A 25360-nucleotide genomic window follows, 5' to 3' on the forward strand; every position below is an offset into this window, starting at 1 on the left:
GTCCCTAGTCACTCTCCTCCAGATTTCTTTTGAACATACTCCTTTTATGTTTCCATTGCAATCACCCACCAAAACTGCTCTCATTAACATCACCATTGACCTCCATGTTGCTAAATCCAGTGGATTTCGTCTTACTTGGACAGTCTATAGCATTAGACACTGTTGATCTCTCCCTCCATTCATCTGTCCATTTCTAGGACATCACACTGTCCTGTCTCCCCTCTTACCTCTCTAACATATGTTTCCAGTTCCAGGCTTATTTGCAAGTTTGGAGGTAGGATTACATTTTGCTGCCTAGTGAATGATGACAGGCAATGACCACTTAAGATATTAAGTGGTCAGTTCCTTTATTAGGATAAGGCGATTTCCTTCCCATCACAGGGCTTATTCTTATTTGCAATGTGATTCTTCTACGTCATCCCTCACATTCTTGGCCATTTCCTTTGTCAGTTGATCTACCATGAAGGAAATTAGACCAACATTTGCACTGGCTTTTGGTTTGAGTCTTTTTTTTTTTTTAATTTATTTATTTGAGAGAGAGAGAGCACACATGAGAGAGAGGGAGGGAGCACAGGGGCAGAGAGAGAAGCAGGCTCCCCGCTCAGCAGGAGCCCGACACAGGACTTGATCCCAGGACCCTAGCATCATGACCTGAGCTGAAGGAACAACGTTTACCCGATTGAGCCACTAGCACCCTTTTGTCTTGAGTCTTAACTGGACTCAGCAAAAGACAATTATGAGAGACTGAGGAGCCCCGGGGAGTGGATTCATTAGAATTAGCAGATATAGATACAGACATACAGTTAAATTTAGATGTCGGAAAAACAATAAATTCTTTTTTAGTATACACATTTCCAGTAAAATCTTTGTATTTTCTCTGACAATTCTACCCGGGACAGGACTAATCTATTTTCAAGAAAGAGCTTGATTTGGTAGCAAATCCTTAGGTGATGGGAAAGGAAGAAGGCTTATTTTCTAATTATGATGTCTTCCTCCCAGTTTTGTACCTGCCCGGATCTGTAATGAACCCATGGCAGAGTCCAGAGGAGCTGGAGCTGAATGCTTTGATAAAGGAAAGAATAAAAGTTCAAGTACATCTGAAGCTTTTGCACTCACAGAATGCAATCCCTCCCAAAAGGGGGGCAGAAGGTTCTCTGTGCACCTCACATTGGGACAGCTTGGGCACCTTGGAGCTGCACCCTGTGGGAAGTATGGGCTTCAAAAGAGATACCAGAACCAGTGGTGCCCACTGGAAGCCCCAGCAGTGCCCATTAAGGAGAGTGGAGTCTTAAAGGAAGTGAAGGTGTCCAGGAAGAGATGGCGGTTCCTGAAACGCTCAGTGCTGCTGTATTTGGTTCAGCAGAAAATAACTGTAACATGTAAATCATGAAGAAGAGGCCAGATTTCCTTTGTTTCAAGGTTGGGAATATCTCCTGAGCACTGACAGTGAAAAGAGTACTGGGATGGGGGTGCGCCTGGGTGGCTCAGTGGGTTAAAGCTTCTGCCTTCTGCTCAGGTCATGATCCCAGGGTCTTGGGATCGAGCCCCACATCGGGCTCTCTGCTCGGCGGGGAGCCTGCTTCCTCCTCTCTCTCTGCCTGTCTCTCTGCCTACTTGTGATTTCTGTCTGTCAAATAAATAAAATAAAATCTTTAAAAAAAAAAAAAGAGTACTGGGATGGTCGACACCAGGCTCAGCCGACGAACCTGAAGGTCAAAGACCCAGAGGGGAGCAAGGCACCGTATCACTGTATCAGGTGCCTGTGTCTGTGGGCTTGAGGGGAAGGTTTGTTGCTGACCACAGAATGACTGCCCTGTGCTCCCCTGAAACCACGACCAGGTCAAGAGAGCCCCACATAGAACACAAGATAAACAACAACAAAGAATGATTCACATTTCTACTCACCAGGTTTTCATACGTCTTAGCCTTTTGCTAACTTTAGAACTAGAGTTGACATTAGTATGGCTGTTTGAGGACCTTTTCTGTGCCATAGTTCAATGTTTTGTGCTTTCTTGAATGAAAACCCATGTTTTTTTTCAAATTTGATTTCTTGCATGTTAGTTTTTATGATAGAAATAATATGGGGGCGCCTGGGTGGCTCAGTGGGTTAAGCCGCTGCCTTCGGCTCAGGTCATGATCCCAGGGTCCTGGGATCGAGTCCCGCATCAGGCTCTCTGCTTAGCAGGGAGCCTGCTTCCTCCTCTCTCTCTGCCTGCCTCTCCGTCTGCTTGTGATTTCTGCCTGTCAAATAAATAAATAAAATCTTTTAAAAAAAAAAAAAAAAGAAATAATATGTAATCTGGTAACTCTGAGTATTTCCACAAATCAAGGAAACCATTCATCATTATTTACCAACCTCCTATTGTTGAGAAAGCACTGGCCAGTTTGGGTGGTCAGTTATGTGACCGTGGGCACTGTAAAGCTTTTTATTTGGAGTCACACAGACTTTTACAGAGAGGTTCAGAGAAAAGAGCCAAACTACAGGATCGAAGGTTAGGATTGGCACCATGGAGGAGGCTTAAGGTAAACCTCAAATGAAGGGTGCAGCGTTAAAATCGAAGAGAAAAAAGGAAAAGAGTGTGGAGGTTCCTCAAAAAATTAGAAATAGAACTATCATCCAATCTAGCAATTCTACTTCTGGGTCTATGTACAAAGGAAACGAAGAAAGATACTCTGCACCTCCATATTCACTACGATGTTACAGTAGTAAGATTGGAAACAACTTAAGTGTCCATCAACGGAGAAGTGGAAGAAGATGTGCTGTGTGCACGCATGCTGTGCACGAGTACTGTGTGGCCGTAAACAAGACAGGAAAGCCTCCCATTGCAACAACTCGGATGGACCTTCGGGGCATTATGTTCAGTGAAATAAGTCAGACGGAAAAAGACAGGTACTGTATGATCTCATATGGAATTTAAAAAAACTCACAGAAAAGGAGATGAGATTTGTAGTTATCAGAGGATTGAGAGAATTGGATGTAGAGGGTCAGAAGTACAAACTGCCAGTTTTAAGATAAGTAAGTACTGGGGAGGTAACAATGTACCTGATAACTAGCGTTAACTCTGATATATGGCATATCTGAAAGTTGCCAAGAGAGTAAATCCTAAAAGTTCTCATCACAAGAAAAACTAGACTTTTTCTTTTTTTCCTTCCTCTTTTTGTTTCTGTATAAGATGACGCAAGTTAACTAAGCTTGTGACAATCATTTTGCGAGGTATGTGAGTCAAGTCGACACTACACATCTTAAACAACGCAGTTTAGTGCTTTATGCCAATAATGTTTCAATAAAACCGAAAGGAAAATTAAAATCCAAAGAGAGAGAGAAAGGAAGTCAATGCCGTCATAAGGGGGTGAGTAACTTCTGGTAACGAAAGGTTGCTTTCAGTGGCATAGCTATAACGATGTTGTAGAGACAGGATGGAAATAGCAGTGTTGGCTACGTTAGGTGCGTCTTGAATGCAGACTAAGTGACTGGAACTTTGTCCTTGAGAAAATAGAGATACTAAAATTTTTTAGGTAAAAGAGTAAAAAAAGACACTGTCCCTTTTCTCAGGCACTTAGACCTTTCTCCAGAAGTGTGTCGGAGCAGGCTGCCCTTGGAATAATCAGTGGTACCAATACAAGTCTTTCTTAAAATTTCTCCAGGAAAGTCTTCCATAGTCACCCCACTTTTATCCTTCTTTATGAAGGCTTCATGAGTCCTCTTTTCTGTAGGCATGGTCGTTATGGTCCAGAGGTAATGTAAATAAAGACGGAGAAAGTCGTGAGGGGAGTACTCTGAGATGGTACGAACCTCCTGGTACATCTTATGCTGTGGAGATGAATCTAGAATTAATTTCTTCTTATGTTTTAGATAAAAGATGAATACAAGTGTTTGGTCTAATATTTCTTCCTGCATTGCAGTTTGGGGTCTTATACCCCCATGTTGGAGATCATGGTCTTTGAGAATTGGGAAGGCATGAAAGATGTTAATCAAGGAAGAGAGGAAATGAAATTGGAGAGCTGTGAAGATGTTACGTGCTGGTGTGGGTCAAATAGGTTAGCAGTGGTTGAGTTTGCATTGGGTGAACTGGGGAATCCTTGATTAGAGAGAAACAAAGGAAACCATGAACTAAATAATGGCAGTGGTAACACTAGGAATATTTGTTTTGGTTAAGTATGAGAAGAAAAGGGAATCAAGAGCAGGTTTTTTGTTAATTTTTAATTTTTAATTTTTTATAAACATATATTTTTATCCCCAGGGGTACAGGTCTGTGAATCGCCAGGTTTACACACTTCACAGCACTCACCAAAGCACATACCCTCCCCAATGTCCATAACCCCACCCCCCTTCTCCCAACCCCCCTCCCCCCAGCAACCCTCAGTTTGTTTTGTGAGATTGAGAGTCACTTATGGTTTGTCTCCCTCCCAATCCCATCTTCTTTCATTGATTCTTCTCCTACCCACTTAAGCCCCCATGTTGCATCACCACTTTCTCATATCAGGGAGATCATATGATAGTTGTCTTTCTCTGCTTGACTTATTTCGCTAAGCATGATATGTTCTAGTTCCATCCATGTTGTCACAAATGGCAAGATTTCATTTCTTTTGATGGCTGCATAGCATTCCATTGTGTATATATGCCACATCTTCTTGATCCATTCATCTGTTGATGGACATCTAGGTTCTTTCCATAGTTTGGCTATTGTGGACATTGCTGCTATAAACATTTGGGTGCACATGCCCCTTCGGATCACTACGTTTGTATCTTTAGGGTAAATACCCAGTAGTGCAATTGCTGGGTCATAGGGCAGTTCTATTTTCAACATTTTGAGGAACCTCCATGCTGTTTTCCAGAGTGGTTGCACCAGCTTGCATTCCCACCAACAGTGTAGGAGGGTTCCCCTTTCTCCGCATCCTCGCCAGCATCTGTCATTTCCTGACTTGTTGATTTTAGTCATTCTGACTGGTGTGAGGTGATATCTCATTGTGGTTTTGATTTGTATTTCCCTGATGCCGAGTGATATGGAGCACTTTTTCATGTGTCTGTTGGCCATCTGGATGTCTTCTTTGCAGAAATGTCTGTTCATGTCCTCTGCCCATTTCTTGATTGGATTATTTGTTCTTTGGGTGTTGAGTTTGCTAAGTTCTTTATAGATTTTGGACACTAGTCCTTTATCTGATATGTCGTTTGCAAATATCTTCTCCCATTCTGTCAGTTGTCTTTTGATTTTGTTAACTGTTTCCTTTGCTGTGCAAAAGCTTTTGATCTTGATGAAATCCCAATAGTTCATTTTTGCCCTGGCTTCCCTTGCCTTTGGCGATGTTCCTAGGAAGATGTTGCTGCGGCTGAGGTCGAAGAGGCTGCTGCCTGTGTTCTCCTCAAGGATTTTGATGGATTCCTTTCGCACATTGAGGTCCTTCATCCATTTTGAGTCTATTTTCGTGTGTGGTGTAAGGAAATGGTCCAATTTTATTTTTTTGCATGTGGCCGTCCAATTTTCCCAACACCATTTATTAAGAGGCTGTCTTTTTTCCATTGGACATTCTTTCCTGCTTTGTCGAAGATTAGTTGACCATAGAGTTGAGGGTCTATTTCTGGGCTCTCTATTCTGTTCCATTGATCTATGTGTCTGTTTTTGTGCCAGTACCGTGCTGTCTTGATGATGACAGCTTTGTAATAAAGAGCAGTTTTAAATAAGGTGACTGTCACAGATTCATAGGAAACTTTAATATACAATATTACATTTAAAACTCATAGCTCAGTGGGATAAACTGAAGAGGAGAGTGTGGGAGAGATCCTGGCCCTTTGATGAAGCGCGTGCCCACTGAGGGTGTGAGCCAGGTCGAGGCCTCACGTCTGTCTGACTCCTAGTCCAGGGGCCTCTCCAGCACATCGTAACCTGTCGTGGACGCTTACCTTTGCTCTGCGTGGCTGAGTCTGAGATGTGTCTGGTGGCTAAGAAACAACATAAAGTCCAAACACTCTACATTGCTAGTGACGATGTCAGAAAGGTTTCTGTTGCTTTCCCTGAGAGCTTTATAGACGTATCAAGCTCCCAGTCAAGCCGACTAAAATAAGAACGCAGCCTGAGCCTGGTTGCTTGCCGTATAGCACCGTCAGCCCCTGCACGAAACACACGTCATGGACGGATCAGTACGTGTGCAAGTGAAGCCCAAGGGTTTGTGCTCAGAGATCTGTATCGGCTTCACAGGTAAGAACGGTGGTGTTTTCCTTGAATCTTGGGCGTAGCTTTTTTTTTTTTTTTTTTAGATTTTATTTATTTATTTGACAGAGAGATCACAAGTAGGCAGAGAGGCAGGCAGAGAGAGAGAGAGAGGGAAGCAGGCTCCCCGCTGAGCAGAGAGCCCAATGCGGGGCTTGATCCCAGGACCCTGAGATCATGACCTGAGCTGAAGGCAGAGGCTTAACCCACTGAGCCACCCAGGCGCCCCTTGGGCATAGCTTTTTAAAAGACTGAACTCACACTTTAAAAATATTCATTCTCAGTCATACAATTTAAAACTAAAATACTGGACTGTGTGAGGTTATTTTAAAAGAATGCCTTTTTTAAAAAAGTGCCTGCAGAACACATAATTTAGATTGGTAAGATGTAGTTTCAAAGAAACTTTAATTGGTGGCAAATTTTAACAGGAAAAATATTGGCTTTAGAAGCTTTCATCATTCTCTGAGACGTCTCCACATCTGGCAGGTCATGTAGCTCCATGATTTGGAGATCTGTTTCTAAGGGGACCACCCAAGTTCAGCACCATCAGCAGCACCTGAGGCTCGTTAGAAATGCAGCGTTGTCTCCTGCCCCAGCACCCAAGAATGTGCTTGGCAGATAGTAAGTTCTCTGCACTTCCAACCCCACTCTTCTCTGAGTCTGCATCTCTCTTCTTCTGAGGCTTGGGTCCAAAGCTATCAGTTACCCTATTGTTCTGTTTCCTGTTAGTTAACCTCCGAGCCTTCATAAATTAAATTTGATAAAATACTTTGATTAACAAAGGAAATGCACAAGTCACAGTAAAAGGGGTACACAAATGTTAAATATATTTGAGGACCCGTCTGTTCATCACATCATTTCTATAAAGATCTGGGAGAAATGAGGTATAACTAGGAGTGCATTCAGTTACTACACCCCACAAAAATAAACTTTTATTACAAGTATTATATTTCTTTAACAGAAATTTTTAAAGACACAAATTGTCTTCTCCACACAAAGTAAGTACTTGGTGAATTCTTGTTGGAATGAGAACACACCTGGGCTTTTCAGTAGGGCAGAATTCTGTGTGATTTACAAGTGTTGGAGAAAATTCAACCTGAAGGGGCTAGCACCTGGGAATGGTCAATTCTTCCTACTCCTAAAATATTTCCAAGAGATAGAAATCTCTGAGTGCATGGTTTTATGTCAGCAAATAGTGAACCTATCCAGGATGTCTTTTTAGACCAGTTATGGGTAAAATAATTTATATTCAGGCTCTGACATTTGGCTTTGTCACTTACTTTTAAGCAATTGAGCAAAATGCTTATTTGGTAATAATAGATAATAGAAAACTGTAATTACTAGAGACATAAAAATCTCTAATGATTTTCCCTCTAACTAAGGTTCTTTCTCTTTATGCTAAAGTAATAGGACTCCAATAGGAGACAGGGAAGAAAAGTTTCTGGAGTATTTTGTTGGGAGGTCACAGAATAAGATCTTTTCCCACTGTGGGAAAATGAAAAACAGTCACAAAGGGATGAGTATGGTAGCTTAATGTTTAAAACACAGGTTTGAACACATTTCCTGTTAAAGGAACTAAAACCGAGAGCATTAGAAACATCTGTGCCATTCTTCCTAGAAAATGTTTCTCTGGGGTAGTTTCCTTAGAACAGGGAATCTGTTCTGGTTCTTATTATAAAAATCCTGGAGAAGCGTGAAAACAGCAATGGAGACAGGAAACAGAGTTCAATTTGTGGAAAGAAAAACCAATCACTGAAAATGGAGCTCCCTCTGAAGATTCTCAAAACACGGAGGCTGGATAACAGAAAAGCTGGCCTAAAAGATGGGTTACTGGGAATGTGGGGTGCCACTGACCAACTGGGGTGTTTTGAGTCTGTGGGCTTTTTTCTATCTTTTCACACAAATTCTCTCCCCAAAAATGCCCCCAAACAGTCTTTTCATGTTATTTAAGACAAGTTTCAGAATCAAGTTCATAGACATCCACCAGAAGTGATTTAGCCCAGACTTAGCAGAGACCCAGAAGAATTTTGAATTCTAGGATAGTTTAGACACAATAAAGAATTTGAATGAGCCTAGACTTTTCCTACCTTAGATTTCCATGAAGAGAGCAAGGATCATAATTTTTTTTTATGTATCTCTTTGACGAAATGAATTTCTTAGTGTGGGTGAGTTTATGGTCGGTTCCTGAGGCATATTGACTTTCCCTCTGTAGCTTCCGATGAGGAGACGGTTGAATAGTGTGCGTCTGTTATACTGGGAGCATGAGCTGGGCCTTGCTGATGGGGGAGGCCTGTTGGAGATGACAGAGTGGGCTGAGGAAATTCCTTGAGCTACACGCATCGCAGAGGGCTAGCTGGATATGTTAAGAGGTTTTGAGAACTGCGCTGCAGCTGCTAGGCAGCCAGGACAGCCCAAGAGCCTCAGAGACTCCTGGCAGAGAATAGGAGCAGACTTCAGTGTCCCCTTGATAACCGATACCACAGTGTCCAGTGTCCGAGGGGGCGGCCACATGGGAGCACTTGCCTCTGTAGCTCTAACCCCCAGTTCGAATGTTTCCCTCAAGTTCACGTGCTGTGTGATAAGATGGTGAAGGCCTTACTCCAGCTCACCTTGGAGGCTGGCCCCCAGCAGCGGGGCTGGGAGACCCCATCTCTCACAGTGCCATCTCTCTGCATTTGGTGGCATCAATTTCTTGATGCTCCTCAGCTTATTGTCCCTTTTCCTATGTCTCGTCAGTTGGAAAGTTGTGGAAGTTTGCAGGACTAAGCCACTGGACTAGCAAGAGGAGCCGAGGAGGCAAACGGAGCTGAGAACACCCTGTTCTGCTCTCCCCATCATGCTGCCGCTCACGGGGCTCACTCTGCCTGCAGGAGAGAACTTCCTTTTCTTTGCACAAAGTCACCACACAGTCCAGCAGCAGCGTGGCTGAGGCATTTGGGGTTCCCTGACCCAGTACTTCTGATTCTACTGCAAAGGCCTAAGATACATGTCCCTGAAAGGCCATTCCTTCCCATCTTTCCCCATTCCTTTGGTGGACACCATGGAAGAGGGTTACCTACCGCATCCTCTTCATCACCTGTTTTGGAGATCGTAACTTTATTGGCCCCTTATCCTGTTCTTGGCAGCGGGGAGTAAAATACCCTCTTGTCTTTAGTAATAGTTGGATTACCAAGCTGTTTGTTACTGTTGTAATTTTTACATAGTTTCTTTCCAATAGGGTATTAATCCTGAGAAAGCACAACCTTTGACAACCTACTCTATAGATGATGTAGATGATGGTCCTACTTTTTTTTTTTTTAAAGATTTATTCATCCAATCCGGGGGGGGAGGGGTGGGAGAGGCCAAGAGAAAGGGAGAGAGAGGGACAGAGGGGGAGAAAGAGAGGAGAGAGAGGGAAAGTAATAATAGCCCAGGTGTAAGTATCTGACCATGACATGTCTTCTCTATTGCTACACGTCAACACTAACTTGATGAGATAAAAATTATTTGTGACTTTCTTCATTATAGTTTAATATACATATGTGTATCATGAATATGACATATATGATTACATATACATTAGGGATTTACATACAATATAATTTTTAAAAAGATTTTATTTATTTGAGAGAAAGAGAAAGTGCACACGAGTCAGGGGAGGGGCAGAAAGAAACAGAGACTCCCCGCTGGGCAGGGAGCCCAATGCAGGGCTCAAGGCTCCCAGCACCTGAGATCATGACGTGAGCCAAAGTCAGACTGAGCTGCCCAGGTGCCCCAATATAATTGATGCTGGGTGTAATTAGTTTCTTTAACTATGACTTCCATTCCAGAATAATATAAGGGTGCTAAGAAATAATTGTGATGGGGCTCCTGGGTGGCTAGGTCGGTTAAGTGCCTTCGGCTCAGGTCATATCCCGGGGATCCTAGGATCGAGCCCCTGCATCGGGCTCCCTGCTCAGTGGGGAGTCTTATTCTCCCTATCCCTCTGCCTCACCCCATCTCGTGCTCTCTCTCTCTCTTGCGCTCTCAAAAAAATAAACAAAAAAAAATTTTTTTTTTTAAAGCAGTATCTGGGGACGCCTGGGTGGCTCAGTTGGTTGGGCAGCTGCCTTCGGCTCAGGTCATGATCCCAGCGTCCTGGGATCGAGTCCCACATCGGGCTCCTTGTTCTGCAGGGAGCCTGCTTCTCCCTCTGACTCTGCCTTCCACTCTGTCTGCCTGTGCTCGCTCTCGCTCGCTCGCTCTCTGACAAATAAATAAATAAAAATCTTTAAAAAAAAAAAAGGCAGTATCTGTAATGAAAGACAGGCATTGGTAAGGTTAAGACCACTGGACTGGTGGAAACAGAAAAGCTTTTAAAAAGACTTCTATTCAGATTCTGGGTCCAGGGGAGGGTGTGACTGGGATCAATTCGCCAATTTCTTTGAGTCTCAACTTCTTTATCTATAAAGTGCAGATAGCAATTATAACCTAATTGAGGGCTGTTATGAAGTATTAGCCTATGTAAAACTCTTCTGCCCAGCATACAGTAAATGCTGAAAACTGGTAGCTACTATAATCTTACTAAGTGGGGGTGATATATACTTCACAATGTTCTATCAAGCAAGGTGCTATATAAAAAGTCCCTACCTGACTGATGCCCAGTCAAGAGCACATTTCATTGAGCCCAAGCTGTATGATTGTTTTAGGTACCTCCAAGGAAGGGGAAAAAAAATTATTTACAATTATGCTACAGCTATAAATAGGAAGGCAGATCCCAACTTCAGGCATGTCAAATGTGAACATTTTCACATTAGAATCAAAACCTTTGGGGCACCTGGGTGGCTCAGTGGTTAAAGCCTCTGCCTTCGGCTCAGGTCATGATCCCAGGGTCCTAGAATGGAGTGTCTCTCTGCCTGCCTTTCTGCCTACTTGTGATCTGTCTGTCAAATAAATAATAAAAATAAAATATTTTTAAAAAAAAGAATCAACCCTTTTACGAAGATGGCGCCGAAAGCTAAGAAGGAAGCCCCTGCCCCTCCCAAAGCCGAAGCCAAAGCAAAGGCTTTGAAAGCCAAGAAAGCGGTGTTGAAAGGCGTCCACAGTCACAAAAAAAAAGAAGATCCGCACATCACCTACGTTTCGACGACCCAAGACTCTGCGTCTCTGAAGGCAACCCAAATACCCTCGAAAGAGCGCCCCCAGGAGAAACAAGCTTGACCACTATGCCATCATCAGGTTCCCCCTGACTACTGAGTCAGCCGTGAAGAAAAGAGAAGACAACAACACACTCGTGTTCATGGTGGATGTCAAGGCCGACAAGCACCAGATCAAACAGGCTGTGAAGAAGCTCTATGACATTGATGTAGCCAAGGTCAACACCTTAATCAGGCCTGATGGAGAGAAGAAGGCATACGTTCGGCTGGCCCCTGACTATGATGCTTTGGATGTTGCCAACAAAATTGGGATCATTTAAACTGAGTCCAGCTGGCTAAATCTAAATACAGTTTTTTCATGATAAAAAAAAAAAAAAAGAATCAAAACCTTTTTCTGTCCTCTTTCTTATTTAACTAGTAAGGAATCGATGCTCCCCAGAATTTGGGATTTTCCTTGGCTATTCTTTTCCCCTAGGGTCTCCTACTCCTTGGCTACAGGGGTTAACAATAAGCACCATAAGTTTTTTTTTTTTTTTTAACACTATCCAACAACAAAAAGAGAAAAAAAGAAACAACCTATTGATAAATGCAATGACATTAGATGATTAGGTTATGTTAACTGAAATAAAGCAAATTCCAAAAGGTGACATATTTTTATTTTTTATTTATTTTTTAAAAGATTTTTATTTATTTATTTGATAGACAGAGAGAGATCACAGTAGACAGAGAGGCAGGCAGAGAGAGAGAGAGAGAGGGAAGCAGGCTCCCCGCTGAGCAGAGAACCTGATGCGGGGCTGGATCCCAGGACCCTGAGATCATGACCCGAGCTGAAGGCAGAGGCTTAAACCACTGAGCCACCCAGGCGCCCCAATTTTTATTTATTTTTTAAAGGATGTTTTAAGGATTTAGAGAGAGAGCAAGAGAGGAGAGAGCAGAATGGGGGTGCTGGGGTGGAGAAGGAGAGGAACCTTGGCAGACTGCAGGGAGTGGAACCCGACCAGTGTCTTGATCTCACCACCTTGAAATCACGACCTGAGCCAAAACCGAGAGTTGGATGCTTAACTGACTGTGCCATGGGGGCACCTGTGTATGACGTGCTTTAAATGACAAATTATAGAGATGAACAGGGCTATAGTTTCCAGGGGGTTAGGAAAGGAAGGAACCAGAGAGGAAAGTGGGTGTAGCCAAAAAAAAAAAAAAAAAAAAAAAAAGGACAACAGAGGAACCTCTGTGTTGATGAAACTCTTCTATTTTGACAATATCAATGTCAATTTTCTAGTTGTCATACTGTACCATAGTTTTGCTAGATGTCACCATTGGGAATACAAAATCTCTTTGCATTATTTTTCACATATATTCTCCCATATGAATCCATAGTTATCAAATTTAAAAAGTTTAGGGGCACCTGGGTGGCTCCTTTCATTAAGCGTCTGCCTTCAGCTGAGGCCATGATCTCAGAATCCTGGGATCAAGCTCCACATTGGGCTCTCTGCTTAGCAGGGAGTCTACTTATCCCTCTCTCTAATAAATAAATAAAATCTTTTTTAGAAAAATTAAAAACTTTGATTTTCAAAATCTGTCTTCAGCACTGAGTAAAGAGATCCAAAGTTCAACACTTGGCTTTTGTGTCTTTTAAGGTTGTAAAAGGTAATTTGCAAATGCATGGGAGCCCACAGTGATTACCATGAAAGAGACAAGAAATAACAAATGTGTGAATGACTTGAGGGTTTCTTAGGGACTGGTCAATCTGCTGATCAATTTACGGAATTAACAACGCTGTCTTCCAGGCCCCTGAACGCAGTGTCTTTTCACTTAGTACAATCTCGTGTAATTTCCTTAAAAGCGGTTTCATTTCTGTAAGGTCACTAATACTACTCCCTCTTTCATTACTGATTTTAATAATTTGATACTTTTCTTGGTAAGTCTAGCTGAAGATTTGGCGAGTGTGTTGAACTTTTCAAAGACCCCACTGTGGGTTTTGTTCAATTTTATCTATTGTTCCTCTATTCTCTATTTGGTGACCTCTGCTTTAATCTTTATTTCCTTCTTTCTGCCTCTGTTGGGGATAGTTTGCTTGTCTTTTTTTGGTGTCTTGAGGTGAAAATTTAGGTTATCAATTGGTGGGATTTTTTTTAGTGTTTTTTTTTTTTTTAAGATTTTATTTATTTATTTGACAGAGAGCACAAGTAGGCAGACTGGCAGGCACAGAGAGAGAAGAAAGCAGGCTCCCCACCAAGCAGAGAGCCCGAAGCGGGGCTCGATCCCAGAACCCTGAGATCATGACCTGAGCTGAAGGCAGAGGCTTAACCCACTGAGCCACCCAGGTGCCCTAGTGTTTATTTTTTATTGGGTTTTCTATGCAACTTTTATACTATCATGATTCCCCTTTATTTCTCCCATCTGTGTGAATTCAAGTGCTCAGCATTCTTATTCTTATAGGAGATAAATGAATACAAAAAATAAAAAACTTTTTCCTAGTTACCTGAGGTGTTCATTCTAGTATTTAGGTTTGTACCATTTAGTGATACATCTGTATGGCCTTATATTAATGGCAGCGTCATCTGACCACAGGCACTTCATGTAAACAGGAACTAATGAAGACTGGAAGAAGTTCAAACTAAAAATACCAAGTGGTGGGGCACCTGGGTGGCTCATTTGGTTAAGCATCTGCCTTCAGCTCAGGTCATGATCCCAGAGTCCTGGTATAGAGGCCCGCATCGGGATCCCTGCTCCGTGGGGAGCTCCTTCTCCCTCTCCCTTTGCCACTCACCCTGCTTATGTTCACTTTCTCTCTGTGAAATAAATACATAACATCTTTAAAAAAAAAGAAAAAGAAAGAAGTGTTTCCCTGAGAACAAATTTATGTAATGTCAAAGGTGGTAGAGGGACACTTGGGTGGCTCAGTTGGTTAAGCAGCTGCCTTCAGCTCAGGTCATGATCCCAGCGTCCTGGGATCGAGTCCCAAATAGGGCTCCTTGCTTGGCAGGGAGCCTGCTTCTCCCTCTGCCTCTGCCTGCCACTCTGTCTTCCTGTGCTCGCTCTTGCTCCTCTCTCTCTGACAAATAAATAAATAAAATTTAAAAAAAAAAGGTGGTAGAAAGGCCAGATAAAATAAAGGTAGAGAACAAGAAACGTTCCCACAAAATAATCACCTAGATCTCATCAAATGCTCAGGACACTATTTATTCAGTCTTCCCTAGCAAGTACATGTTATTAATATAGCTGGTATATTACTTGGATAAACAAACATCATAATTAAAAAAATAACAGCAGGGGCGCCTGGGTGGCTCAGTGGATTGAGCCGCTGCCTTCGGCTCGGGTCATGATCTCAGGGTCCTGGGATCGAGTCCCGCATCAGGCTCTCTGCTCAGCGGGGAGCCTGCTTCCCCCTCTGTCTCTGCCTGCCTCTCTGCCTACTTGTGATCTCTCTCTCTGTCAAATAAAATAAATAAAATCTTTTAAAAAAATAATAATAACAGCAAAGCAGAAATCAAATATTCGAAACAAGTTTTTGGCTATGTTGTTTATTTCACTTAGGACACTTGGTGGACAATAAATCAGTTACTTAAAAGTCATTTCAATTAGGAATCTCTTTAGTCCTTCATCAATTATTTCAAGTGTTCTGGTCTCAAATACATTCCTTTCTTCTACGAACTTCTGAAAGAGGTAAGTGCCTCCACCTACACCAAAATAATGTGCTTTGCTTGCTAAAAGCACCCGTCCATTCTTATCTAACAATCCAAGGAATGTCTGGTGCAAAGTACTGTAATAATCTGGATTGTAAATGGTTTCTGAGGTGAGAATGAGATCATATTTTTCAAAGAAGTTCTCACTACTTAGTACTAGCTTACAAAACTCAGACCATTCCCCTGAAAAGAACCGACATTTACATAATTCTTGTGCTATTTTTGATTTCCTCTGTCGTTTCACATCGGGTTCGTTGACGTCATTTCCTTCATCTTCCACAGTGAAGTTAGCCACTACGTTAGGTATGGTTACTTCATCAATCACCGTACTGTTATAATCTTGAAAATGAATTTCTCGGGCCCCTCCCTTGAATGCCGCTATACCGAGCAACCCAGATCCACAGCCAAGATCCAACACTTTCTTCCCAGCAAATTTTACTTGGGCCTTTGTGAAATAAGCCAGTAGGTCAAAGGTACATTCCCAGATTTTTAAGCCTCCTTCATAAACCCCTGAAATCAGATCAGAGTGAGAAGAAATGCTTTGTGACACTACGTTTTCTCCAGGGACGTTCTCTTTCAACAAGACAGTTTTCACGACGGATACATTAACATGTTGGGGACCTGGTAATGTTTCGACGACTTTGTTTTCTAGCACTTTTGTTTCATCTTCGGGCATAGGATGCTCTTTGGCCACTCTCATGCAGCGATGGTTTTCATGGGGCTCCAGGTTACGTGAGCTGTTTGCTGCCCTGACTGAGCCGTCTGTGTCTTGAGAGGGAGCTGCGCTGCCCACTGGCTTATGCTCCAACAAATGATTCTGAGGCCACTCAAGCTGTTCTGCAGAACGTCTTCTGTCCCTATGTGGACCTTTTTTACTCTCTGAGACTGAAGACTCTTCGGAGGAATCCAGGGCCAAAGCTCCATCTCCAGGGGGTGTGGATTCATTTTCCAGATGGTTTTCGATAGTAAAATTAAACTGAAAAGTCATCCTCTCAAGAGAGGCACACAGCCCTTCGATTCAAAGGAGGATTCTTGGACTTCTGGGTAGAGCCGATGACACACACATAAACCTGCTTCAATTTTCGTTAGTTCTGTTGGGGACCAATTTTCCCTTCGCTGCTTGCACAGTTACGCAGACTGAGAGAGGCTTCCACACGCCTTTGTAGAGGTCGTCTGTCTCCTTTCAAATTAGCTCTGGAGGAAAAAAAGAAAATTGTTACTCAAGAGTAAAACGAGGGGAACCTGGGGGGCCAGTTGGTCGAGCATGTGCCTCGATCTTGGAGTTCAAGCCCCACATCCAGCACGGAGCTTATTTAAAAATAAATAAAATAGAGGTTTCTTAAAAAAAGGTAAAATGACATATTTCATTAAAACATAACATTACCCCTCCCCCCCCGCAGCTTTTCTGTAAAGGCGGCGAAGGGAGCCGGACGCAAAGGGAAGCCCTCCTCAGGCGTCACAGACGAGAGCACCACGCGGCGGCGCCTCGCACGAACGCGAAAGCCCACAGCGGCCGCGCGGGAAGGCCCGGCCCGGCTGCGTCCTCCCCGCCGCCATCCCGCCGCGACGCCCGACCTCCGGAAGCCGCGGGATCGCCGCACTCGGGGCCGCTTCGACCCCGCGCGGGGGCGCTCCGCGGCGCGTCCGCCGCCCGCGACCCCGGCCTCGCGCCCGGCGAAGCCCCGCAGCGCCGACGCCCGCAGCGGGAGGACTCGGGAGCCGCCCGCGAAGGCCGGTTGGCTCCGGAGAAGCCAGACGCGGCCCGACCGGAGAGTCGCTGCCCGCGGAGCCACTTCCCCGGGGCCGCGGGCGGCACCAGCCCCGCGGGACGCCTCGGCGCCGCCCGCTGCAGCCCAGCCCGGCCGGCGGCGGCGTCCCGTCAGGACAGCGGACCGACCCGGGGGCCGCCGCACGTGCCTGCTTCTCCCCGCGCCCCGGGGCTCGGATTCGTTTCCGGCCTCAAGTCCCAGGTCGCCCGGGAGCCCAGAAGTCGCAGGGAAGAGGCGGTAGCCAGTCGGGGGTTCCGCCTGCAGCCCCCAAAGTGCGTCAGGGCAGCGCGTCAGCGACCCGGCCCTGAGAACGCTCGCGGCCGGGAAGGTCTCGGCACCGGCACCGAGAGTCCGCGCGCCCCGCGGGGCCCTCCCTCGGGAGGCGGAGCGCGCACCGGTGAGGCGAGTCCTCCGCGGGCCAATCAGGCGCGGCTCCAGCGCCCCGGGAGCGCCGCCCGCCCCCTCTCTATGGTCCCGGCGCCGGCGAGAGCTCGCAAGGCCTGCCGGGAGCTTCCGGTCTGGGCGGTGGCGGGCGGCTCGAAGCTGCGCGCGGGCGAGGCATGTCGGAGGGGCGCGCGGCGCCGGGGAGCGCCGCGCCGCTGGAGGAGTTGAGGAGCTGGCCGGAGGCGCTGTGCCGCCGCGAGCTGCCGTCCGTCCTGCCGCGGCTCCTCATATCCTTCCCGGGCTCTCGTCCCACGGAGGGGGGGGGGGGGCCCGCGGCTTCGCTCCGGCCGCGGCGCGCTTCTGAGGCCTGAACCCTCGCTGGGCGCGGGTGGGCGGAGGAGCCGCCGAGGCCGAGGAGGGCGCCGGGAGCGCGGGCGGGTTCGCGCCGGCGGCCGCCCGACGGGGCCGAGCCTGTGGCGTCTCCTCCACTCCCGGTGCCGCTGAGTCCTCTGCGTGCGGTCGGGGCGGACGCCTTCGCCGGGGAGCGCGGGGCGCGGCTACCTGGGCGTGACCGGTCCGACGCTGCGCCGGTGCGGGCCCCGCAGCGCTGCGGACACCGACGCGCGCAGACGTGCGGGCTCCGGGGGCGTGAGCGGCCCAGGGAACGCGCGCCGCGCTCTTCCCGGGGCCGCTTCCCGTCGTGGCTGCGGAGGGGGAGCTGCTGCCGCGCCGAGGCTCGCCCGCCGCGTCCGGGGCTGGCCGCCCGCTTAGTCTCGCTGTGGGCGCCTGGAGGCCGCCAGCCGGGGGCCCGCCTTCAGCACGGAGCTGCGCGGGAAGGAAGAGCCGCCTTCGGTCCGGGGAGCCTCGGATGCTCGCGCCGCCTCGGGGACACGTTCTCGCGTCGCGTGGGCGCGGCCCCGCCGAGCTGCAGGAGCGTTTCTTAGCCGTCGTGCGGTTCGGAGCCGGGTCCTCGACGCCGGACTGGGAAAGCCTGTCCGCCGCCCCGAACCTGCTGGGCAGCGGTCCGGGCCCCACGCGGCGGAGCGCGGGTCCTCTTTGCGCTTCAGGCCACGGGGCCCTCAGTAGCTGCAGGTCCGCGTTCTCGCTCGGTTCTGCAGGATTTCACCTGCAGGACAACCTAAACCTCGTCTTCCCCCAGTCTTGTCTTTTGTCTTTTTTTTTTCCCCTAAGATTTTACTTGTTATTTGACGGAAAGAGGCAAAGCGAGAGAGGGAACAAAAGCAGGGGAGAGGGAGAGAGGGAAGCAGACTCCCGCAGAGCAGGGAGCCCGAGGCGGGGCTCGGTCCCAGCTCCCTGGGATCACGATCTCCGCTGAAGGCAGACGCTCCGCGACTCAGGCACCCAGGATGAGTTTTTAATTACAAGCACATCACCCAAACATTATTTGCATATTTTGCATTTTACATATTCTTTTCTAGTTTTTACCTGCATGTCTGCATAATCATAAATGAGGTTTAACTTTGGAAGGGACTAGAGTTTTTTTGACCTTTGCTGAGATTTTTCTGTAAGACAAATACAACCCTGTTGAACTAAGTGAAATGAGTTAATGACTGTACCTCATTTTGATTGCTGCTGTAAAATTGGTATGTGCAAAGTAAGATGTCAGAAGAATCCGTTCTCGTGTTAGTGTTCTGGAGTTATCTGTTCATTTTTCTTGCTGACACATCCTTTAATACTTCTTTTACAGTAAGAATTTCTAATAATTTTTAATGGTGTACAAGTGTACACTTCATAGTGGGATTACCGCAACTTTTGTAATGGACATAGGAAGACTTACTGTCAGATGTATAAGTGTCTGCTATGTGCAGGAGAATTTCAGTCTGACGAGCTTTTTAAGAGTCACACAAGGAACATGAAAAGAACATGTTGAGTGACTTAATACAGGTGCAGATAAAATACCGGAGAGGTTCAGAGGAGGGAGAAATTCCTTTTCTGTTTTAGAAACAGAAATCTCTGGCTTATTATATAGTACTGTTCCTCTGTCAAAAGCATGTCAACTACACATAGTTTGAAAAGACAGTTTTGTCCCTGCTCAGTTTTGAAAGTATTTCCTTGAAGTATTTTCATTATATTATAGTTTGTTTACCTAAGAACATTAAATTTTTAAAAGTAAAATTAAGCCAGTAATTGGAATTTAATTTCAATTTCTTACTGCTCATTGCCTGAGCTTCAAGAAGGCTGCTTTGTAGATTTATTCTTAGCAGGGAATATTCTATTACTGTGATACTGTGACCTTCCTTAATTTTTTACTCTATGTATCAGCATTCCGACAATTGGATTGAACATATTCGTAAGTAAAATTATCTTAATTGTTTACTTTGATGCCATTAAAGTCTGAGTCCTGCATATCTCAGTACAGTTCCAAACTCCCTTTAAATGTATTCTAGTAGTTAGTGTTACAGCCTCTAAATTTCAGTGGCTTAAAATGACCGAATTCCTTCAAGTAGTACTTAAAGTTTTAAAATTTTATTTCGAATAGGTGCCTTAACTGTGGTTAATGTAATAATACAAGCACATTGAAATTTTTAATGTTGGTTGTTAAACTGGTTAGACTCCCGTAAAACCTAACTTGCAGTCTGCTTTCAGGTTGACTTTCTCATCTTTGTGTTCTTTAATCTTGCTTGGCTTATTTATTTACTTATTTAGTTAGGAGAAGAGATGAATTAAAGACCAGACCACAGTTTACTCTTATTTTGAGTTAGCTTATTCTATTTATATTTCACTTTGGTTGTGGATATTTATAATTTTCAATCTGTGTTGCCTGTTGGGTCTAGTTTTTTTAAGTAATTTTTTTTTATCCTCAATATATATATTTCTACAGTGATTGCTTCTCGGCCTTTTGGCTAAGATCAAGTGTGTATATCTTTCTATAGTGAATATTTATACATACTGTTTGTAGAAAATTTGAAACAGGCAGAAAATCAGAACAGATAGTGAAATATCCATTAATCTGAAATGGTTAAGATTTTAGTATAGAACATTTTCATCTTGATTCTGTACGTTCTTGCCAGGCTACTGTTCTTTGTATGTACATGTTTATATTGAGATTGGGATTACACTATTTTGGAAGCTTGATCATTTAACCTTAGAGTATTGTGAATATTTTTTCATGGTTTTAAATGATCTCTAATAATGATTTTAATGATAGCAAATTCTATTACACTATTTTGGAAGCTTGATCATTTAACCTTAGAGTATTGTGAATATTTTTTCATGGTTTTAAATGATCTCTAATAATGATTTTAATGATAGCAAATTCTATTCTAGATAGCAATTCTATATGTACCCATATCCTTTAAGTGGTCCGCGAAGGGTGGACATACAGATTATTTTTTTGAGTGTTTGTTTTCTTGTTATTATTTTAGATACTAATGGTTTCTCTGTGTAGGGGTACCTGGGTGACTCAGTTGGTTAAGTGTTTGCCTTTGGCTCAGGTCATAATCTCAGGGTCCAGGGATTGAATCCTGTGTCAGTCTCCTTGCTCAACGAGGAGTCTGCTTCTTTCTCTTCCTCTCCCTCTCCTCCCTGCCCACCCCGCTCGTGTGTGTGTGTGTGTGTAATAAATTTTTAAAAAAGATTATTTACTTATTTGTCAGAGAGAGAGAGAGAGAGAGAGAGCATATAAGCAGAGGTAGTGGCAGGCAGAGAGAGGAGCAGGGAGCCTGATGCTGGGCTCCATCCCAGGGTCCCAGGGTCCCAGGATCATGACCTGAGCAGACACCTGACTGAGCCACCCATGTGTTCCAGTAAAATCTTTTAATAAACATAGTTTAATATGTTTAATAAACAGAGTTTTTCTACATAGAAAATGGCATTTTTGAAACTACAAAGCTTCAGATTGGTAGTACTTACATATTCTTGCATTTGGGGAAGTGGCGGTGATCTTTGTTCTCCCATGTGACTTAGAAATATGTTACTATTTTGCTTTATAGAAATTCTGAAAATTATTGTGGAAATGTTTTTACCTCATATGGACCACCTGACACTGGAAGAGACTTTCTTCTCACAAGTGCTGCCAAAGGTGTAGTACTATTGTCATCTTAATCAGTCAACGTGTTATAAAGGCTGTTTAAATCTATTCTCAGTTTTAAATCATTTATTCTTAACTTTGGCTCCTTTATTTTTTAATGTATCAGATTATTTGGTATACAATATACAAATAATTTAGCAAGAAATAGATCTCAGGTGAGAACATAATGGTGTTAGTGTGATCATTAGGTGATTAAAAGCATTATAATTTTAAGTAGCATAGATCCTTTAATTGAATTTTATTATTTGTAGGTAATCTTAAGTACTTCTGTATTTTAAGACAGTTCAATAAATATTTGGGATGAGTGATGAAATTAGCTAAGATCTTCTCTGTAGAGTTTATTAATAATCATTAAATTTTATTGTCTAGAAAAATGGAGCCAATTTTTTAAAAAGATTTATGTATTTATTTTAGAGAGAGAGGGTAGGAGAGAGCATGGGGGAGGAGCACAGGGAGAAGGAGAGAGAATCGCAAGCAGATTGCCTGGGGGAGTGTGGAGACCTATGTAGGACTTGATCTCACAACCTTGAGATCAGGACCTGAGCTGAAACCAAGAGTTTGACACTCAACTCACTGAGCCACCTAGGCTCCCCTGGAGCCAAATTTTATTGAAGAAGTCTTAGAATAAAAAAAGGCTGGAATGTTGGTAAAATCAAATAACCAAGAGAAGACATTAAGTTCACCAACTATGTTATTACCTTTTACTCTGTTTCCTATTACCTTTTAGATATTTATAGTACACTTTTTCTCTGAAAAGCACAGGCATTATTTTTAATTGAAAGAATTAAAGATATTTTGGTGCCAAAAGTAAAACATTTTTTAAAATGATTTCCAAGTTTAGTTTTGAAGCAGATAATCATCAAAATTTCTATTACTCAGGGACGCCTGGGTGGCTCAGTTGGTTGAGCAGCTGCCTTCGGCTCAGGTCATGATCCCAGCGTCCTGGGATCGAGTCCCACATCGGGCTCCTTGCTCCACGGGGAGCCTGCTTCTCCCTCTGACTCTGCCTTCCACTCTGTCTGCCTGTGCTCGCTTTCGCTCGCGCTCTATCTCTGACAAATAAATAAATAAAATCTTTAAAAAAAAAAAAAAATTTCTATTACTCATATTCATTCTACTGTTCTCTATCTAAAAGTTTCTTAGAATTTGTTCTTGACTATCAGAAGAAGATCCAGCTGTTACATAGATTAAAATAAGGATGTTGAATGTTAGCTTGCCTTTGGGAAACTGTCCTATTTGATTACATTGTGTTGTTATTCTTCCAATGTTTAGGCCATTTAAATTGTTTAGAAAAATCTGAGTATTGAGATCTTAGGGTAGCTAACTTCGCAGACCAAAAAAAAAAACAAAAACAAAAAAACTTAGTTCTTATGAGAGACGGTGGACTCTGAGAAACAAACTGAGGGTTTTAGAGGAGAGGGTGTGGGGGATGGGTTGGTCCTGTGGTGGATATTAAGGAGAGCACGTATTGCATGGAGCACTGAATGTTATAGGTAAACAATGAATCTGGGAACAGTACGTCAGAAGCTAATGATGACTAATCACAACATTTAAAAAAACCCAAAAAACAAAAAACAATTCTAAGGTCACATATAGTACCCCTACCCCAGAAATGGTATTTTTAGTTGTTCAAAACAGGAAGTTGGTTAAAATGCAAGTGAATAGGTAATTCAACACAAATTCATCATCACCCCTGGAAAATACCCTTATAAATATCCATGTGAACATCGATTGGTTGAGACCATCAACCTTTATTGTTTAGGGTAGCACTTATCTTTGTTATGGCACCAAAAAATGAACTTGGAGTGATTTTTACATGGATGTTATTAAATAGATTCAAACCACAGAAATGGAAAACAAATCAATTTCTGTCTGAAGCTTTTAAAAGATTGTGTTATATGACTACTTTTATAACATAGGCATTGTTTATTAAATGCGGGTGTTAAGCTAGATAATATTGCATGGCTATTACTAATTAAAAAAAGTCTGATTTTTTTTTTCCTTAAAGATATGTCTTCCGGGTGCCTGGGTGGCTCAGTGGGTTAAGCCCCTGCCTTCGGCTCGGGTCATGATCTCGGGGTCCTGGGATCGAGTCCTGCATCGGGCTCTCTGCTTGGCGGGGAGTCTGCTTCCTCCTCTCTCTCTCTCTGCCTGCCTCTCTGCCTACTTGTGATCTCTCTCTGTCAAAAAATAAGTAAAATCTTAAAAAAAAAAAAAAAATATGTCTTCCCTTTCTTGTGTTTTCTGTTACCCCTCTTTAACATGTTTGCTTTTCACAGACTGTGAAATTATTTGATGACATGATGTACGAGTTAACCAGTCAAGCCAGAGGACTGTCAAGCCATAATTTAGAAATCCAGACCACTCTAAGGAATATTTTACAGGTATGTGAAATTTATTAGAAAGGGTATGGGGGAAGATCTTGAACAGTGTAAGAATTTTTATACTGATATTAATTAGTTATATATCCTTTATGTAGTGGCCCAGTGCTAGAATTAAATTTATAGACTTAAAGATAAGAATGCAAAAAAATTTGTATTTTTTTATACAATTTCATGCTGAGTAAACACCAAACTTATATAAGACAACAAGTCTTACCTATAATTGCCTTACCTATAATTTCTTACCTATAATTTCAAAACTTGTATGTAGAACACCTGCCATACGCTTTGATGTGTGGGTTAGGATTCTGACTTTTTAAAAAACCAAATGGCTGGCCAGTTGTTCCAATATTTGTAGTTCTGATAGACTAAAGTTCAGTGAAGGAGGAATACAGGATCCGTGTTGTTCACTGCTATATCCCTAGTACCCAGCATGTCTGATACTTTTTATGTTTGTGAACAAAAACATAGTGTGAATGAAATTTCTCTCCTTATTTCCAGACAATGGTGCAGCTCTTAGCAGCTCTTACAGGTTGTGTTCAGCATGTCTGTGCCACCCAGGACTCCATCATTCTAGAAAACATTCATAGTCTTCCTTCCTCAGTCCTACATGTAATCAAAAGTACATTTGTACATTGTAAGGTGAGTATGAGTCTAAGTACACTTTAAATGGCCTGAAATCCACAGGCAAAAGGGCTGAGGAAAATAGTGTTGGACATAAGATTTTACATATTAGCCTGTATTACTGGAGTAGACTTCTCCATGGAACAAAGAACCACATACAGGCACACTTAGTTTTATTGCACTTTGCAGACACTGTTTTTTACAAGTCATAGGCTTGTGGCAATCCTGTGTCCAGCAAGTCAATTGGTGCCATTTTTTCCAATAACATTTGCTTATTTCATGTCTCTTCATCACATTCTGGTAATTTTGGAAATATTTCAAACATTTTCATTATTTGTCATGGGGGTCTGTGATCAGTGATTATGACTTGCTGAAAGCTCAGATGCTGGTTAGTATTTTTTAGCAATAAATATTTTTTGTTAGGATATATACACTTTTTTTCAACATAATGCTTTTGCACACTTAACAAACTGCAGAGTAATACAAACATAAGTTTTATATGCACTGGGAAAACAAACTTTATTTAACTCATTTTATTGCAGTAGTCTGCAGTTGAACCGGAGATATTTCTGAGGTGTGCCTGTATGTAAATATTTGTATGAAAATAAGTGGTTATAAGGAAGTGATTAAAAATGGGCTTTTGTAAGAAATCCATAGAGTAGATGGACTCACAAAAATATGATTTGTATTAATACACAAATCATAAAAGTTTGGCTTTACAATATACCCACGAACTACAACTGTTCCAGGTTGGCCACCAACTAGTTGAAAAAGGAGACTAAGACTTTTTAGAAAGGCTACCAGTTCTCAGTGACTGAAATTGTTTACTTGTAGAAAGAACACTGCTGCTTTTTTTCCCCACTGTGAAAGTCAGTTTTCTGAAGGATTCTTTCTGTGCGTATTCAGGGAAGTTCAATTTGAGGCATGGGTATGCCTTTTCTCATGTGCAGTTAGGAAATAGTCCCATCGTCCTGCTGGATTTATGTCTTACACAGTCCAGTAGGGGGTAGCCTAGCTGGCAGACGGAGTTAAGGAGTTTGGTTTTATATCTTTGCCAGATGATAGTGGAGGAAAAAAGCGATTCCTGCTAATTTTTAGCAAACAACTAGCCAAGAGAGCACGCGTGTTGATACACTGGAAAGCTG

General features: G+C 43.4%; 2 protein-coding genes and 1 pseudogene across 5 annotated transcripts in view; 2 read left to right on the forward strand and 1 right to left on the reverse strand.

Moving 5' to 3' along the window:
• Positions 1-14482: 14482 nt before the first annotated feature.
• Positions 14483-16865, reverse strand: METTL18 (methyltransferase 18, RPL3 N3(tau)-histidine). The gene is made up of 2 exons (XM_059146326.1): positions 16582-16865; positions 14483-16200 (listed from the first exon to the last, which is right to left on the reverse strand). Exon 2 carries the CDS (start codon positions 15992-15994, stop codon positions 14882-14884), a length of 1113 nt encoding a protein of 370 aa, XP_059002309.1. The 5' UTR covers positions 15995-16200; positions 16582-16865; the 3' UTR covers positions 14483-14881.
• Positions 16866-17285: 420 nt separating this feature from the next.
• Positions 17286-25360, forward strand: part of FIRRM (FIGNL1 interacting regulator of recombination and mitosis) — a 54961-nt gene continuing 46886 nt past the window's right edge. For 2 of the 4 annotated variants that reach the window (XR_009347484.1, XR_009347486.1), the window contains exons 1-5: positions 17288-17445; positions 19430-19470; positions 21113-21201; positions 23490-23594; positions 24093-24233. Coding sequence is in view for 1 of the 4 variants with exons in the window: in XM_059146316.1 (XP_059002299.1) it covers positions 17336-17445; positions 19430-19470; positions 21113-21201; positions 23490-23594; positions 24093-24233 (486 nt within the window). In the remaining 3 variants the exon portion in view is untranslated. Of the gene's footprint in view, positions 17446-19429; positions 19471-21112; positions 21202-23489; positions 23595-24092; positions 24234-25360 lie in introns of all 4 variants that reach the window. The other 2 variants (XM_059146316.1, XR_009347485.1) reach the window with 2 other exon arrangements.
• On the forward strand, positions 20004-20148 carry LOC131815429 (U2 spliceosomal RNA; annotated as a pseudogene).

Source organism: Mustela lutreola, chromosome 14 (genome assembly GCF_030435805.1).
Source record: "Mustela lutreola isolate mMusLut2 chromosome 14, mMusLut2.pri, whole genome shotgun sequence".
Taxonomy (NCBI): domain Eukaryota; kingdom Metazoa; phylum Chordata; class Mammalia; order Carnivora; family Mustelidae; genus Mustela; species Mustela lutreola.